We start from the raw sequence: 19261 nt of genomic DNA, 5'->3' as shown, positions 1-19261 counted from the left end.
CAATGTGTCTATACAATTTCTTTGTTTATTATATTTAATGTTTCTTAGGATGCCTCGATTGTACAACTTTATAAACTGTTCAAGTACATTCAATAAATTTCAATCTGGTATATGTTCTGAATTTATGTGCATTTTTCAGCTGTAATTTTGTCGCTGTTCTGATTATTTAATTTTCTGTTTTTATATAGATGCCTTCAACTGTATGGGATTTGTTCCCTGTGGGTCCCTCCCAACGCAGCCCCTATGGCTGTGTTGGGGACTATATTTTCTGAAACTTTGCTTTGACACTTAAATGCTGTTTTGAAGACTTTATTGGGTGATTACTTCTATGTACTTGGAATAGAATCATCTTTTGGTCTCACGCCTAATTTTTTCTCATTTCTGGGACTATAACACTCTTATTTGATACTTTCAATACTATAATACCTTTCTCTACTTCCTCTGGAACTATGAAGACTTCTGACACCTCCAGTGCATTAATAGCAGTCTTTAACTCCTCCAGTAACTATAGCATCGTTCTCTGATACCTTCAGCATTGTTCCACTCTTCTCTGATTCCTTTGGTACTGCAATACCCTTTTCTAAAACCTCTATTACTGTACATTCTTGTTATTACTATCACAGCATTTATGACCCCTCTGGTATTGTAATGTTCCCTGTCTCCTCCAATACCATAATGCATGTCTCTGGTGCTTCTGGTACATTAATGTCATTTTCTGTATTGTTGCAGTGGTTCTCATCAGAGAGAGAATAAATATCTGATTGTAGTGACAGATGGACATCCATTGGAAGGGTACAAAGAGCCATGTGGAGGATTGGAAGACGCTGCTAATGAAGCAAAGCATCTTGGGATCAAAGTCTTTTCAGTTGCCATCTCTCCTAACCACCTGGTATGAGGCACCTGCATGCAATGGCACCAAAAAGATAGGCAGAGACAGCTAGTGAATACTGTGTAGTGTGTGGGAGGTCAGAGACAACCCCTGAGTTCTGGGTGCTAGTAGGGCTCAGATAACTACTGAGTACCACGTGTGGAGTATAAAGACAGCCACTAAACAATATAAGGGCAAAATTCAGTAAGCCATGAGTGGACAGGTTATCTGGCTAAAGTTAGCTGGATAACTTGTACCAGATATTTAGCTGGATAAATGTCCTGCAGAATATCCCTGATTAGTTATCTGGCTACCTTTAGCGGATAACTTTAAACCTAACCGGCTAGCTTTTGAATATAGCTGGGTAGGTTTAAAGTTATTCAGCCTTGTGTGGCCAGCCAACTTTCAGACTTACCCATCTGCATTCAAAAGGATGTAGCAAGTTAAGTGCCATGGTGGCTTTAAAAAAAAAATAAAATCCCATGAGCCTAGCGCCTGAATCCAAGCTTGCTCATCCAAGCAGCAAAAGCCTCTTCCCCCACCAAACCCCCTCTGATGTCAGTTTCCCACAAGTGCAAGGGATGTGGGTCCAACCAGCTTTCCCCTCCTCCCCCTCTCTTCCCAGTTCCACCAAAAATTTGAAGATTCAGGCCTCCCAATATCTTTATAATTTTCAGTCTCCTGCCAGGATTGCAATACACTGATATTGTGATTCCAGCTGATGCATTCTCCACGATGTGCCATGCTTTGCCTTTTGGTATCTGCCTAGTCTTCATATCTTACTTTCTGTTTTTCATATGTAATTTCTAGTGATTTTTTTTTTTTTTTACTCATAATCCAGGAGCCCCGATTAAGTGTCATTGCATCAGATCCAAGCTATCGAAGAAACTTCACAGCGACTAGTTCAGTCAGGTTATCGCAGCAGGAGATAGAGGAAACCATCGATACCATCATCGATACAATTGTGAGTAGTTGTCTGTGTGTTTTCTCCTGCATTTTCATGCCCACTCTGAGAGTAACTGATTATAGCTACACCGTACATAATTTGTCACTGCTGTGCCTGAGAGTGAGCAGTTGTTAATGCACAGGGTGACTGATTTAGTATTGTACCTAGAGCGCTGAGAATGACTGCTTACTATTGTGCTTGAGAAAAACAGTGCCTACTCCTGAGCCTGAATGGTCCCTGGTCCCCCACAGAGCCTGATCAATCACTCCTGTACTTGAGAATGACCTGTAACTACTGTGTCAAGCATAACTATATAGTACTGTTCCTTACTACTTTTCTAAGAGTGACTGGAAATTATTGTGCCTGAGATTGACCAGTCACTGCTGCACCTAAGAGAAGTTAGCCAGGAAAATGATTTTAAACTCTGACTCTGGAGCTGTTGGTGCATCCATTTCATGCCCTGTAGCCAGTGTAGTCTGTGGGATCAGTACAGTTTATATTATACTGAATATATATATTCTCCTCCCACCCTTACTTGTAAGGGTTCTAAGCAAGGACCTAGGGCCATCTAGTGGCTGATCCAAGGAGGCGCCACAGTACGCTAGACTAGGCAAAGCAGGCTGGACAAGGTAAGGCAGGAACTAAGGCATGATCAGGAAAGCAGGAGCAGCACAAACTGCAAACAAGGAGGAAGGCCTGTTAAGGCTAGGAAGGGAGCATGGCTGGGACCTTTATACTCAGCCATGTGACATCATTAGAGCACGCCAGCCAGGCTGTTTCCTGCAGCGGAGACTACAAAGGGCGCCTAGGAAAGCATGAGGAGTGGGAGTGCTGGTGGCATCATCATGGCATCCTTGCTATTTTGGGGAAGTCTATGTCCTGGAGGCTGTGCTGCCAGAGGCACCTGGGAAGCAGGAATGCTGGCGGTGTTGTTGCCACTTTGAATGTGGTCTGCATCCTGGGGTGAGTGCTACCGGTCAAGGAATGACCCCGCGATCGACAAATATTACAGTACTCCCCACCTCACTAAGCCCCCTCCTAGGCTTCAGTTTTTCTGGAAACCATCGATGGAAGTCCTTTACTGTCTGAGGGGCATGAAGATTGGATGCAGGTTCCCATGTATTCTCTTCAGGACCAAAGTTCTTCCAAGAAATAAGGTATTCCAGACTATTATGATGCCTCCTAGTCTCTATAATATCCTGGACTTTGAATTCAGTGTCTACATTGGATATTGCTTCTGTTGGACTTGGAGGATGATGAGAAGGCCATGATAAAAGCAAGGATTTCAAAAGAGAGACATGAAATTCGTTATGAATCTTCAACGTGTATGGAAGCTTTAGCTGATAGGCAGCTGCTTCTATTTGTCGCAAGATGGGAAATAACCTAATGAACCTGGGGCGAACTTGGCTGAAGGCATCTTGAGATGCAGATTTCAAGTGCTTAGACACACTAGTTCTCCTGGTTTAAATTGTGGTGCCGATCAGCGTCTTTTTTTAGCTTGTCTTTTAAATCGAACGACAGCTGGGGTGAGCAGTTGATGTGTTCTGTACCATAAAATTCTTGATGTTATGACTCATTGTATTAACCGCTGGCAGGAAACTGAGAGAGGTACTGGAATTGGTATTCAAGAATGGTGACCAAAGACTGTCTGGAAGGGGAAGGATCCCACTTGGTTGTTATGGCAAAATTCTGCTCATGGGAGGAGAGAAGTCCAATTGTCTGGGTGCTCTTTGACATATGCTCTTAGGAAACGTTTGATGATTTGATTGACCCTTTCGGCTTGCCCATTGCTCTGCAGATGATATGCTGAAATAAATTCCAAGGTGATACCAAACTCCTTACAAAGACCTTTTCAGAACCGGACAGTGAACTGGATACTCCTGTCTGAGAGGATATGAAGAGGAAGTCTGTGGAACCTCCAAATCATTCTGCCAAACATGGGCCATGGAGAGGAGACGAGAAGCTTGCTTTCTGGCCACTCCTATATGAGGGCATCGATGCCCAAAGACTTCAGATCTTTCCTGTGACTGAAGTAGCAAGAAACCTTCACATTGTGTGATATCACCAGCAAGTCTAGAAATGGGAAGCCCCTGCAACCCACTATGAGTGGTAACGCTTCGTTGATAATTCCCATTCTCCTGGATTCAGACTCTGTCTGCTGAGAAAGTCGGCTCTTACATTATGTTTTCCTGCAATTTGTGAGGCTGATATCTCCTGAAGATGTATTTCCGTTCATTCCATGAGTTGTCTATTTCCTGCAACACTTGCTGGCTCTTGGCTCCTCCCTATCGATGACATAAGCCACAGTCATTGCATTGTCCATGAATCACAAGCATGCCAACCGAACGACACGGGCTTCCAGCGGATTGATGCTCCAGAGATACTCCTCTGTATTCCAGCACCTATGCATTGTCAACTCCTGAGCGTGAGCCCCCCAACCCTGGAGGCTCGCATCCATCACGAGTACTAGCTAGTCCAGTGTTCATAGGGGAAAGCCCTTCATTAGATGATCCGCTTGCAACCACCGCTACAGTGGGATGCTGATCTCCACTGGTAACTGAAGCTGTTTTGAATAGTCCTGAGATTGTGGACTCCAACATTCAAGCAATGTGCGCCGAAGAGAATGCATATGCACCCCTGCCTACGGAACCACCTTTAGGGTGGCTGCCATTCACCCATGCACCTGTGGATAAGACCACACCACTAGGTGTATTGTTTCTGTCAATAGTTGCACCTGTGCCATCAGTATCTGAATGCGGAACTCTGGCAGGAACACCCTGTCTTGTTTTATGTTGAAAACAAGGCTGCAGATTGCTCTTGGCCAAGTTCACAACCTAACCTAGTTCCTGTAGCAAGGAGATCACCTTGCACAAGACTTGCAGACTCTCTTTCATGGCTCTTGTCCTGAATTAGCCAATCGTCTAGGTACGGGTGGACCAGAATGCCATCCTTTCTCAACACTGCCGCTACCACCACCATGACCTTGGAGAAGATTCTAAGCACGGTTGCCAAACTGAAAGGTAGCGCTCAAAAAAAATGATAATGTCGCTCCAAAACAGCAAAACGCCGAAAACTGTCAATTCTCTGACTGAATAGGCATATGCAGATACACCTCTCACAATCCAGAGACTTAAGAAACTCCCCCGACTGTACAACCATTATCAGTGAGTGTAAGGTTTTTGTGCAGGAACGAGTCACTTCCAAAGCCAGTTGACTGAAGAGGATGTTGGGGAGAAACCTGTTCCAGAGATGGTTTTTAAGGGTGATGATTCAGATTAACTGAACCAAATTATAATGAACCTGGAAAATGTAGTTGGTCAGATGGACAAACTGAAGAGTATTAAATTGCCTGGACCGGATGGTATACACCCAGGGTTCTGAAAGAACTAAAAAATGAAATTTCAGACCTATTAGTAAAAGATTATAACCTATCATTTAAAATCATCCATTGTACCTGAAGACTGGAGGGTGACCAAGGTAACCCCGATATTTAAAGAGGGCTCCAGGGGTGATCTGGGAAACTATAGACTGGTGAGCCTGACTTCAGTGCCAGGAAAAATTGTGGAAACTGTTATAAAGAATACAATCACAGAACATTTAGATAGACATAGTTTAATTGGGACACAGCCAGCATGGATTTACCCAGGGGAAGTCTTGCCTCACAAATCTCCTACATTTTTGTGAATAAACATGTGGACAAAGGTGAATCGGTAGATGTGGTGTATTTGCATTTTCAGAAGGCATTCGACAAAGTCCCTCATGAGAGGCTTCTAAGAAAACTAAAATGCCATGGGATAGGAGGTGATTTTCTTTTATGGTTTGCAAACTGGTTAAAAGTCAGGAAACAAAGAGTAGGATTAAATAGTTTGTTTTCAGAGTGGAAAAAGTTAAATAGTGGAGTGTCTCAAGGATCTGTACTAGGACCAGTGCTTTTTAATATATTTATAAATGATCTGGAAAGGGGCATGATGAGTGAGGTGCTTACATTTGCGGATGATACAAAATTATGCAGAGTAGTTAAATCTCAAGTGGATTGTGATAAATTGCATGAGGACCTTGTGAGACTGGAAGATTGGGCATCCAAATGGCAGATAAAATTTAATGTGGACGAGTGCAAGGTGATGCATATAGGGAAAAATAACCCTTGCTGTGGTTACACGATGTTAGGTGGCACATTAGGAGTTACCACCCAAAAAGAGATCTAGGGGTCATAGTGGATAATACATTGAAATCATCAGCTCAGTGTGCTATGGCGGTCACAAAAGCAAACCAAATGTTAGGAATTATTAGGAAGGAATGACGAATAAAATGGTGGATGTCCTATTGCCTCTGTCTCTCAATGCTGAGACTGCACCTTGAATAATGTATGCAGTTCTGGTTGCCGCATCTCAAAAAAGAAATAATTGCACTGGAGAAAGTACAGAGAAGGGAGACCAAAATGATAAAGGAGTGAACAGCTCCCCTATCAGGAAAGGCAAAAGAGGTTAGGATTGTCCAGCTTGGAGAAGAGATGGCTGAGGGGGGATATGATAGAGGTCTACAAAATCATGAAAGGATTTGAAAGGTAAATGTGAATCTGTTATTTACTCTTTTGGATAATACAGGGACTAGGGGGCACTCCATGAAGTTAGCAAGTAGCTCATTTAAAACAAATCAGAGAAAATTATTTTTCACTCAACGCATAATTAAGCTCTGGAATTCATTGCCAGAGGATGTGGTTACAGCAGTTAGTGTATCTGTGTTTAAAAAGGTTTAGGTAAGTTCCTATAGCAGAAGTCCATAATCTGCTAATAATCAATAAGGATTAGTGTCTTGGGATCTATTCATTTAATGTTTGGGTACTTGCCACGTACTTGTGACTTGGTTGGCCACTGTTGGCCACAGGATACTGGGCTTGATGGACCCTTGGCATGACCCAGTATGGCATATCTTATGTTCTCATGTTCTTATGTTTCACAAAGAGACGAGCCAACTTGGAGGCAATGGTAAGTCAAGGAGCAGAACAAAGTGAGCCATCTTGGAGAAGCGATCCACCACTACCCATATAGTGTTGTGGCCATTAGAGAGGGGAAAGTCAGGGTCAAAGTCAGTAGCCAAGTGGGTCCAGGGTTCCTTGAGAGCTGGCAATGGCTGTAACGGACCCTCAAGTCAAGCCCAAGAGCTCCTATGCCTTGCACAAATGGGACAGGATTCCACATAGCTTTTCATGTCCTGTTTTATTTGAGGTCACTCATAGTAGAGACTGATTAGCTCCAGGGTTCTGGTGACCCCGGCATGACCTGGCAGACGGGAGTTGTGAGCCCTTTTAAAAACTTTTCCCTCAGATGTTTGGGGTCAACAGTTTTCCCAGGAGGTACAGGTATGGCAACAGCGGCCACAGTTCTCACCGGATCTATGATGTGGCGAGGAGCCTCTGGGCATCTTCCATCTCAAATGATCAGGAGAGAACATCTAATTGATTCTTCTTTGCTGGGCGGTAGCATTATTCAAAATTGAAGCAGTTGAAGAATAATGATCATCGGGCTTGGTGGGGATTCAACCGTTGTGCCTGTGGCAGGTATTCCAGATTTTTGTGATTGGATATCTGACCCTTAAACTGGCATTAGAGGAATGATTCCACTTCTTAACTGCCAGTAGCTGATGATCCCCAATAGTATAATTTTCCGCTGCAGTAGTAAACTTTTCAGAAAAGTAAGAGCATGGAAAAAGTCCTGTGTTCATCATGTTGAGCGAGAACAGCCCCTACTCCAATGGCTAAGGCATCTACCTCCAGTATGAATGGTCTTGACAGATATGGATGGCAAAGGCAGGATTCTTGGAGAAATTCTTGTTTGAGACATTTGAAAGCCTGGATGGCCTCTTCTAGCCAATGCTTGGTGTCGGCCCTTTTTCATGAGGGCAGTGAGAAGAGCCACCAGTAAAGAATAGCAGGTATGAACTGTCTGTAGTACTTGGCGGAGCCCAGAAAATGTTGTCCCACAAATTGGGTCAATCGACAATGGCTTTCTGCTTCTCTGGGTTTATTAAAAAAAAACAAAACAAAAAACCCTTCCGGGAGATGATGTAGCCCAGAAATTGTAGCTCCTCTTGTTCAAAGGTGCATTTTTGTAATTTGGCATATAGCTGGTGCTCTGCAGTCTTTGCAGGACCTGTTTTTCATGTTTCCAGTGTTATGATGAGGATATTATCAAAGTACACCACTACATGAGGGTATAGAAGGTCTTAAAATATCTCATTGATCATGTGCTGGAAGACATCAGGTGCATTACATAGACCGAATGGCATCACTAAATACTCATAATAGCCATCTCTGGTATTAAAAGCCATCTTCCATTTGTCGCCCTCATGGATTTGTATAAGATTGTAAGCTCCACATAAGTCTAGCTTTGTGAAGATTTGCACCCCTCAGATGGGAGAACAGTTTTGTGATTATTGGCAAGGGATAGTGGTTCTTCTATGTAATCACATTGAGGCCCTTATAGTCAATGCAGGGTCTAAGAGAACCATCCTTTTTCACCACAAAGAAAAAGCCTGCACTTGCAGAGGAAGATAAGGGCTGAATAAAACCTCTTTCTAAATTTTCCTGGATGTACTTAATCTTGGTGTCTCTGGTTCAGACAACGGATAAACCCAATATCTAGGGGGCATCTTCCCAGGTAAGAGGTCTATCGGGCAGTCATAAGAACAATGAGGTGGTAGTGTCTCGGCCTGTTTACTGAAGATGTCCAAGAAGTCTGCATACTGTGGCGATAGGCCAATTAAGCTAGATGCCATATTCTGAGCTACAGTGATTGACAGTAGAGCAGAAGACAGGCAGATCTGCATGCAAGTAGTGTTCCAACAGCCAGTTTGCAGTGTGTTCTAGTAGTTAATGACCGGTTGGTGAAAGTAGAGCCAGGGCATTCTGAGTACAACAGAAATGACTGTCTTAGGCAGCACATAGAAGCTGATACGTTAACTGTGGAAAAGGCCTGTCTGCATTAAAACGGGGAATAGTGAACAGCATTATACGACCAGGCAGATGATTTCTATAAACAGATGCGATGGTGAAGACACTTTTCAAGTTGGTTGTGGGTAGGTTATATTGCTGAACTAGTGCCTCTTCGATAAAGTTTTCTCCAGACCCAGATTCAAGAAAATTCATGGTCTCTCCCATGCTGATGTGGATAGGAACCACAAATTGTGGAGAGCAAGGCTGTCTGCCTAGGGTTGCCTCTCCAACCAGCTCAAGTGATGCGAGTTTCCCAGCTTCTCAGTGCAGCAGTTGGTGAAGTACCTCTGATTGGCATGATATAGACAGAGATTTAGTTGTCTCTGTCTACACTTTTCCACTTAGAGTGATACATTCACATAGGTTCCTCTGCTGGGGCAGTTTGTACTGGACTGGACAAGGAATGCTGGGGCTGAGAAGTCAGATGAATGGGCTGGTGAGGAACTCTGTTTTCCTGTGCACACTCCTGAAACCCTAAATCCACTCTCATGTCTAGGGCAATCAAGCCTTCTAACGTAGAGAAGATATCATGCCCTGCTAACTCCTCTTTGATTTTTCCAGATAATTCATGCCAAAAGATAGCCATGTGGCTATCTTCTCCCCACCTATTTCCAAAGCCAGGGTTCAGAACTGCACTGCAAACTCTCCTATGACATGAGTTCCTTGATGAATCTTCAGCAATTCAGTAGTGGCAGATGTTTGATGAACCAGGTCATGCTACACCAACCAAAACTTCTGTAGGACTAGATCTAAATTCTAAAGGACCGGATCATCTCACTTCCACAGTGGAGAAGCCCTTTGATGATGTCATCCAGCCCTTGCTATACAAGGGCTCCTCAGACGTCTCACCAGTGCCTCAGCAACGAGTCTCCTGCATTGTAGTGCGTGTTGTCTAACATTCCAGTTCCTGTGTTACTGATTCTCATCCGCCTCCCAGTTTTGCCTTGTCTTCTCCAGCCTTCTTCATCTATCCTTCTTTGTCCAGCCTTGCCCTGCCCTACCCATCTTGTCCAGTATTTTCTATGTGTCCACCATTGCCTGACTCTCTGGATCTTGACCTCTTGCTTGGACCTAAGATGACCTGGCCCTTGCTTGGACCTGACCACAACTGCCTGCTGCTTGGACCTGACTTGGATCATTCTTCTTAGCTTCCTGTCCTGACCTTAGCCTGTCTCTGATTCCCTTAGTCTGCTGCTTGCCCCTGTTGTGTTTTGGACTCTGACTCTCTCTTCACCACCCTAAAGATCCGCCTAAGTCTTGCCGGCTGCCAGAACGCAAGGGCTCAACCTGTGGGGGAGGCGGCTGGTATAAGTGAAGCTCCAGACTGTCCCTTTACAGCTGTCAGCGTAAGCCTTGTAGGTTCGCCTATGAGGCTGCGTCAACTATGCTGCAGCACAAAGGGCTCACACCCCCACTACCCTTCACAAATACATTTTGCATTGGTTTATAAGGTTTATAAAGTCTCTGCACTCCTTGGGATCCCCCATGTATCAAGGAGGTGAAGCGAGTTGTGCAGGGGTCGAGTAGGCCCAGTTGGATACAGGAAGTGAAATCAGAGCTGGAAACAGTAGTGGTGCTTGAATCATATCCATCTGCACTGCCAGTTTTTCAAGGAGACCAGACATTTGATTTAACACATCTTGTTGCTACTAGATACCCTGGGCTTGACCGCGTATGGCCTGGAGTGCGGAAGAGTCCACTGGGTCCATGGCCTCAGCAAACTTGTAAGATTTGTGGAACCTTGTGCTGTGACAAACCTGCTAGGCCCATGTTGACAGCTGGTGTACAAGCTCTGATCTGGGACAAGACTGGAACTTCTCCTATACCAGCTCCATTCTCTGCAGGTTGAGCCTTTGACTTCCAGGGGCTGGCAGGACTTAGGTAAGAGTCACCAAAGGGCATATAAAGTAAGAGATTCCAGGACTGGCCAAGGTCAGGGCAAGAGTTGTCAAAGAATAACCAGCAGTGACGTGAAGGTCGAGATGGGTGGCAAGCAAGATGTAGGCAATTCCAAAGCTAAGATCAGTGGCAGGCAGCAAGCAGGAGAGTAGTCAAAATCCATAGCAGAGGTTAACACTAAAGTCAGTCTGGAGACAGGGTAGGCTAGACAGGGCAAGGCTGGCAAGACTAGACAAGGCAGGCTGGAATAGGCAAGGCGAGAACCAAGGCAGGATCAGGAATACAGGAGCAACACGAACTGCAAATAAGCAGGAAGACCTGTTGCTGAGGCAACGAAGGGAGCACAGCTGGGACCTTTATACACAGCCATGTGATGTCAACAGAGCGCGCCAGCCAGGCTGTTTCTCACTATGGAAACTGCAAAGGGCGCAGCATGTGCATGTGCCTAGGGAAGTTCGAGGAGCAGGGATGCTGGTGGCATCATGGCGGCATCCTCGCCATTTCAGGGAAGTCTGCATCCTGGAAGGCAGTGTTGCTGGAGGCGCCCTGGGAGCAGGAATGCTTGCGGCGTTCTTGCTGCTGTGAAGGTGGTCTGCATCCTGGGATGAGTGCTACAACCCTGCGACCCTCTGACCTAGAGGACTCTGTACCGATCCTACCTTCTGTAGTGAAGAGAAATGGTCAGTCCCCCTTTAGGGTAGGAAAAGAATAAAAAGTATGATTTATTTTCCCAGGAGTTAACCTGAATGGCAGACACTCGAACTGATAAGGTCAAGCCAAGGGAATGTTAAGGAGTATATATTAGACCCTCTTTAAAAGCCCGGGATCAGGCATTTAGCTTGGACTACCTTAAGCCACAAACAGGAAGGGAGTTCTGCTCTGATGGCATTCTCTTTAGAAGGGGCTAGGAAGCTAGGCCCAGGGAGAACATGAGGCCTGCAGGAAAGAGAAGGACCCTAAGAAAGGAAATACTCCTGTCGTTTGTTTAAAAACTGCTAAGGTTAACCAGAGCAGCTTTTGTTTACATTTTTTTGTGAATAATGAAAAGTTTATGAGAAAAGAACAGAGACCAGCATGTGTCTATTCTCTCCAGCCACCAATCGCTCACAGTACCACAAGGGCACTCATGATAAACGGGGCGAGAAGTATGATAGACTTTATATCCCACACAGGAAAAAAAGAGTCCAGCAGCAAAATGACAGGAACTAGTCATGTTAACAGCACTTCAGAAAGCATCATAACTCAAGCCTATGGCGAATAATTAAGGAAAAGGCAAAGGAATGAAGCATCATGGATGAGGTAGAGACTGGCTCTGGAGCAGAGCTCTCTGGAGCAAAGAGCTCAAACTCAGTTACCCTATCCTTGTTGCCTCCTCAAATAGGGTGGAATCTTATTGAAATGGGAATAGCTAGAAAGAAAACTGTTTCTTGCCACACCAGGAAGAGAAAAACACTATACATGAGCAAGGAGGAAACTTAACACAGCAGCTTGAAAAGGCTGACCAAGAAAGGATGCGTCTATCACAGGGTATTGCACCTACTTGCAAACTGGTGACTACCAAGTTAAGCAGCTGTAGCCTGTGACGTTACTAGCCACCTTGAGACATATTAGACGCACACTTCCTAAGGAAGAAATGGAGGCCAGCAACTATCATGAGGGACCCAGAGTGAAATATACCAAATGGCACTACATGGTTAGACTGAGGTTGATTAAATACAAGCACTCTCTGGCATACCACAACAGGAAAGGTCTAGTTTATACTGGTGAGAATGATTGTGAGGACTTTGCATAAATAAAAAGGAGTAAGAGGGATGGGGTTTGTGTGCAGAGTGTGTTTAGATGTTTGCCGAGTAAGTAGACACTGTCAAAACCATTTTTAAACAAATTCCTGGATGGTCAATCCATTCCTTTCAGCTTCCAAGCAAAACTTTCCCCAAAGCACTAATTAGTATAATAGACCAGGGCTTTTTCATCGTTGTTACATTTACCCCTCCTGAACTTTCACCAAGATTGCTGAACAATCCAAGTCAATTAACATGGCCACATGAGGTGGATAACCACACAGTACAGTCTCAGCTGGCATTGCACTCTATTAAATTTTCAGTACATTGAACTCACACCAAAAGGTGTCCATCCAGCTGTTCATGGATTCAGAGGCAAAATGTGGCCTTTATCCTGCATATAGCTCATTTCTTTCCATGATGTGCCCTTTTATATACTGTAGTTCTACTGGTAATCTTTATACACAGTCTTTTACATAGGAAAGACCTCTTATGGATACTTTGAGGTGTTATAGTCATCGTTATACAATGTGCCTTTGCAGCTGATATACTAGTGTATGCAAAATCAGCAAATAGCATGCATTATTGCATTTACAAATTTTAGCATGTGCTATTTGATGTTTTGGTGCATGCTATTTTTGGCTTGTGAACCCATTTGCAAAACTTATGCAAAATCACTAACAAGCTGAGAAATCATGCAAATTCGTTCATCAGTGATTCAATATATGTTAAATTTGACATGGAAAACCATGCTAATGGGCTATTTCCCACAAAAACTAGCTACAGTTTCAAAATTATCCCACAAACCTACCCAAATATGTTTACACATAGATCTTAACTTTCAAACCTGTTGGCGATACAGGATTTATGTGTGCGGAGATTTATCTTAGTATTTTATATTTGCTGCAAAGTTTATAAAATACAGTATAGTATTGGTCTGAAAGTATGCACGTATGTTTCAGTTCACACGGACATTTGCAGTGCAATGAAAGCGCTTACTTTCTCTGTTTTATAAACATACATGCGTATATTTTACATTTGGAAAAAAAATAAGTTTAAAAACCATGATTTATACACAGAGGCAAGTAGTTTATAAAGTAAGTGCATATATGGTTTTGAAAATACTTGCACATGCACTTAAAATCACCACCAGTTCACCCAGTCCATCTTCAGTTCCCCTAAACCCTCTCGCACTTCACCTTGAACTCCTCCCATTTCACCCAGACCTCCCACCCAGAAATTGCAGGCAACAGAGAAGTCCAATTGTGCTTGTGTTAGTCAATTAGCAGGTGTAAAATTGTACGGACAAGTTGGCTAATGCAGAGGCATTTGTCTCTTATAAAATGGCTACTACTACTTCTTGATCCCGCCCCAAATGTCCCAGACCACCCCTTTTTTGCGCCAGTAAAATGTGCGGAACCGGAAACACATGCATACTTTTGCTGCTTGTAAAATAGCACGTGCTTGAACACGGGCTAGCTATGCGCGTATATACTATTTTTACAGCAGGAATCCCTTTGAAAATGTACACAATAGTTTTCTTACTTTGGAAAAATTATCCACATGCTGCAGAAAATACAGAAGTCTGGGCGTAATTCCAAACTCCCATCCACAAGAACACCTCTTGACATACGTACTTATAGCCGCATAGTCAACGGTCTATTTTTCCTGTGGAAATTGCTTTGGAAATTACTTTTCCTTGGGGGCAATTTTCAGAAGTACTGTGGACTTTGCACTTATTTGGAAAGGGAACGTGCAAGCATACCTTCCCTTGGAAAATTGCCTCGGGAAAATGTTCTCGCTGACATTTGCACCTTCTTTTTCTGCAGGTGCTTTTTACCTTCAAAATAATGTGTGAAGGTTTGAAAATCTAATGTACATGCATTGTTTCCCTCCTTTAATCTAACTACACTTCTGAGCCTGCCTGCTTTTTGCCTAGGTAAAAGCATGCATGTCGTTGATTCCCTCACATACTTTTACCTGGGAAAGGGGTGGGCAGTTTTCAAACAACATTTTACCTGGATAAATAACTTCTGAAGATTGCCCTTTTAACCAGGCAATTTTTAGACTGCCCGCCTTGATGCAAAGTCCATAGGCAGCTTTTATTTACCCAGAGACTTTGCCTTAATTTTGCCCTTTGAAAATGACACCTGTATTTACCTTTCCCTGTTTAGAGAGAGGACAGTTTTCAGACAGCATTTTTACCCAGGTAAATCACTATTGAAAATTGCTCTCTTAAGATCTTGTCCCAACTAGCAGGGCCAGGCTAAGCCTCTTAGCACCTCAAATGAACCTCTCAGTGCCCCTCCCTCTTACACATTTGTGGGTAATTACCTTATTTCTGAGTGAAGCTTCAGGGGCTTGACCAGCACTTGACTTTCTGCAGGAGAAAAGGTTATGGCCCTACTCATCCTCTCAACTGCAAACTCCTTTTAGTTCCCTCTTGAGGTGTTGTTCCTCTGGTGAAGAGGGTGGAACCTGATCTCTCCCTCCTTCCCCAGAGGCACCCTGTTTTTTTTCTGCTTTGTTTAGTCCTCTCTCTTTCCTCCCTGTGGTTGAGATTAGAATGTGGCTGCTCCTTTTCAGTCCCAATATTCTGTCTATGGAGCACACAAGACCCTGTTACAGTGATGTCAGCAGTACCCAGAGCTGCCAAGTTGCCCAGTTCTAGGAGGGAAATTGTAGGCCAGCCCTGGATTTCTGATAACCCCCCCCCCCCCCCCCACCCTGGTACATTCTGGTCCCTGCAGCGTTGATTTCAATGGTTAGAATTAGGGACTACAAGTACCCCACTGTACAATGGAATATAAATTCAAAACCAGGGACTGGCCAAAAAATCTGCCTCCTGGTCTTGGTTAACTTGCTGGCTCTGAGTACTCCAGACTGTACGCTCCCCATCTGTGTGTGATCAGCACACCCGAGGTGGGTACCCTTCTATACACGTGTGATCAGCAGTTCTTCTGGACTATATATTCTCTGCGTGTATTAGATTGGCGATATACCTGGCCTGTGTACCCTTCCATATTTGTGTAATCAGCAATATACTAATGCAATGTGTGTGTGAGAGATAGAGAGAGAGAAATCAGCAGCACACCTAAACTTTATACACGTGTGTGTGTGCGAGTTATCAACAGTAAGCATGGAGTGAAATGGGGATCACAACCTCCTATGCCTTGGCATGAGCAACAGGGAAGAGATCTTACTGGTACTTCCAAGTGATTTGGCTTGGCCATTGTTAGAAACAGCAAACTGGGCTTGATGGAACATGGGTTTGACCCAGTATGGCACTTCTTATGTTATACCTTGCGTACATACAATCAGTGGCACATCCAGATTGTGCAGATATGTGCGCATGTGGTTGGCAAACACATTTGGCATGTATTTGCGTGATCAGTGGTGCAACTAAAATGCATTGTGATAAAATCAGAGTACAGGAGTTGGCACAATGAATTGATCTCATAGAGGTCAATACTGAAATGTTTTGTGGGATTTAAATTTCTGCGTTACCTGCACAAAATCCAATGTTTATATATTTTCCCTCCTTGATCACAAATTTTGTGCACACAAAAAGGGGCGTTGATGTTCAGGGGAAGGGCTACATTTTAGCAGGTGAGTGCACACATATTGAGTGCTATCTGGCTAAAGTTTTGCGCACAAAAGTAGCTTTCCCAAGTTTATTCAGGTAAAGTTACAAGCATAACTTTGCTTGGAATAATGTGCTGCTGGCTGGCTTTCTGCATATTGATCTCATGGACGCTTGAATTCACACATCTTGTCTTATCTTTTTCTTTTAACAGAAAATGAATGTGGAGCATACGGTAAGTTCCTTACTCTGGTTTCTTATATTTAAGGGGCTTTATTTAGATCGTGGTGGTGGTGGTGTGTTTGTGTGGGGGGGGGGGGGGGGGGGGGAGAGGAAGAATTGTACTGTTTATGTAGTTTACATCTTCTCTGTGATACATTATATGCGATGCACATTTCTGCTTTGTTAGTGGCTGGAGAAGCGCGTTATACATCTGTTACAATCAGATTAGACAGATGTTTGCCTCTGATGTAGAGATTCCTGTAAATTGCACTGCTATGGTTTCCAGATTTATGCTGGATGAATTTGAAGCCCTTGTACCCAGTGTTACCAGAAGTCCAGAAATGAGAGAGAAATTCATGGTTGGGGGAGACGGAGGTGTAAGCAGGGCCGGCAGAACCACCCGGGGGGGGGGGGGGGAGGGGCGGCACGACTGGGGTGGGGGTTGGCGGGAGCAAGGCAGAAGGTTCCTAGGGTGCCTAATCCCCTTGTACCAGCCCTGAGTGTAAGGATGCGAGGGGGAGAAATGTGGAACATGGCAGTTTGGGGAGCCGTCCTCCAGGAAAATTATGGTATTCTAGTCTCAAAATACACGATCTCCTGTTACTTAAAAGTGAATTATTTAAGTTTTGTTATCATAAAATATGCAGGACCCAATACAAAAGTGTCAGGGGCTGGTGCCCTGCATTTATTTACACATTGGAGAAAACTAAATTGGCAATAAAATCCAGCTGTTTCCAACATGTGAATTCTATGTGGGAGGTATGTCCTGGCTATGCTGATTTGAGCTGTGCCCTGGGATGTTTTACGCCGGTTAGTAGTTTGTGTTTATCAGAGAATTAAATTAATTTTCAAACGTCGTTGTCTCTGGCTGGATTTCTGTCTCAGCTCTTTTTTTTTTTCTTGTTCTCTGATCTTGTCTCCATTCCTTTTTAAATTATTTTCTCTCTGCCTGGTGTCCTTCCTTTTCTTTGAGTCTTCCCGCTTTGTCTCTTTCCTTCTCCACTGTACATTTTAGAAGAAAAGTTTCAAACTCCCTACTATGCGCATATTTCCCTTTGGAAACCGTCCATGGGCACGCAGGTCCTGTGGATTTTGCACCTGCTTGCTTTGCGGGTGACGTTTCAGTGGACATTAGCGTGCGCAGATTTGAAAATGTTAATCTGTGCATAATATTTTCCTTCCCTTCTTGCAGTCCATTTTAAAGCTTGCATGCTAGATTGAGGGAAGGCAGTTTCCAGACAACATCTGGTAAATTGCTTTGAAAGCTGCACTTTTAATGCTGCTCTCTCTTCTTTCCATCTTTCTCTTGCCTCCTCTTCTCCTTCTCTCCCCTTCTTTCTCATATTCCTTTTACTGCTTGCTCCTCTTCCCTTTCCTCCTCTTTCTCTTTTGCCTTTCTTCCTGTGTTTTCTTCCCCATTCCCTAACCCCTTCCCCCTGTATTGTGTTCTTCTTCTTCCTCCAGTGCTCTTTGTATTATTCTTCCCGGACTTTTCTCCTGCATCCTATGATCCCATCCCTTTATCTATTTGTCCTTTATTCCATCTCCCTATCTCTTATTCTTACTCCCTTTCCCCATTCTTACCATCTCTTTCAACTCCTTTTCCCTTTGCCTTTGGTCCTCCTCCATCTCCACCTCCCCCTCCCCCCCTCCTTCACTCAAGTTTCTTTCTTTCCTGGCTGTTGCAATTTGTGGACTCCTTGCATCAACAGGCGTAAGAGAGACTGAAATGTCTGCCAGAAAGCAATGCTTACGTGCTTGCCGTGGTTTGTGGTCTCTCTCTCAGGTTCCAGCGCCTTACCTACAGGAGGGAAATGCTGGCAGCTGGGTGCCTGAACAGGAGTGCCAAAGGTAGAGGTGCAGGGGGGATGTAGTACAGGAAACAGTGGCCACCCCAGAGAGCAGTGTGAGCATGAGAAGCAGCCATAAGGCAGGGCATGCACTTACTTTATGAATTCACAGTCGCTTTTTGAATCTGTTTGTTTCACACCTGAAGATAAGAGATTATCCATGGTCAGATCATCTTCTGATATTATTGCAGGTAGTTGCACAAGTTAATTTGAGTTGTGCAGATCAGAGGATTAGAAAACAAGTTAGACTCCTTGCCGATTCAGTACTGTTTGCTGCAGGAATAAATAATGTAAGAGGCTACCCATCTGCAGGTGATAAGGATGTAGCTAATTCTGTGGACTGTTGAATAGTTATTTAAAGGAAATTTATGATAAATTAGTGCCAGCTAAGGATATTTTCTCCCGCTGCAAATGTAAAAGAATGCCATGGTATTCTATCGCACTAAGTACCTGAGTCACTAAGGGGTAGATTTTAAAAGGTGTGCGCACGCAAGTTATAAAATCAGGGGTCAGCATGTACAATTGTGCGCCGAGCCGTGCTGCCTTCCCCCCCCCCCCTGTTCCCTACCCCCCACCCCACTTTTCCTTCCCTTCCTCTACCTCCCCCGCCCTTTCCCTCCTACCTTTTTCTTTTTTTTTTTTTCTTGTTTTAAAATTTATTTCAGCCCTGAGGCTGAAGTAAGTTGTGCGTGCCGGCCAATTGCCGGCGCGCGATCCCCCACACAGCAGCAAATGGCCACTGTGCCAGGAGCCTCCGCCCCTGCCCCGCCCCTTTAGTAAAGCCCCTGGACTTACACGCGTCCCGGGGCTTTATGCACGTTGCCGGGCCTTTTGAAAATAGGCCCGGCACGCGTAACCCTTTGAAAATCCGGCCCTAAGTGTTTTTCTCATAGACACAAAGTGGGTGAAAAGCCTTAATGATTCTGGCTCTAAAACAGCAAAACATAAGTTGCGTAGATCAGAGAGAAAATAGAGAAAAAATAAGAATTGTGAAGATTTGAAGGAACAGTATCGTCACAACAACATTTTTATAATGAACGTTTTTGTGCTGAAAAGAAAGCATTGGTGCTCATGAGGATTGAAACATCTTTAAAAAGATTGGCAGAACTTTTCCAGATGTA

At 44.1% G+C, this 19261-nt stretch overlaps 1 protein-coding gene across 1 annotated transcript in view; it reads left to right on the top strand.

Moving 5' to 3' along the window:
* Nucleotides 1-19261, top strand: part of COL6A1 (collagen type VI alpha 1 chain) — a 162537-nt gene that overhangs the window by 31045 nt on the left and 112231 nt on the right. The window contains exons 4-6 of the mRNA XM_029606739.1: nt 730-889; nt 1710-1832; nt 16283-16303. Coding sequence (XP_029462599.1) covers nt 730-889; nt 1710-1832; nt 16283-16303 — 304 coding nt within the window. The remainder of the gene's footprint in view (nt 1-729; nt 890-1709; nt 1833-16282; nt 16304-19261) is intronic.

Source organism: Rhinatrema bivittatum, chromosome 6 (genome assembly GCF_901001135.1).
Source record: "Rhinatrema bivittatum chromosome 6, aRhiBiv1.1, whole genome shotgun sequence".
NCBI classification, from domain to species: Eukaryota; Metazoa; Chordata; class Amphibia; order Gymnophiona; family Rhinatrematidae; genus Rhinatrema; species Rhinatrema bivittatum.
The sequence above is the reverse complement of the archived record's forward strand: the minus strand, read 5'-3'. Positions and strand labels throughout refer to the sequence as shown.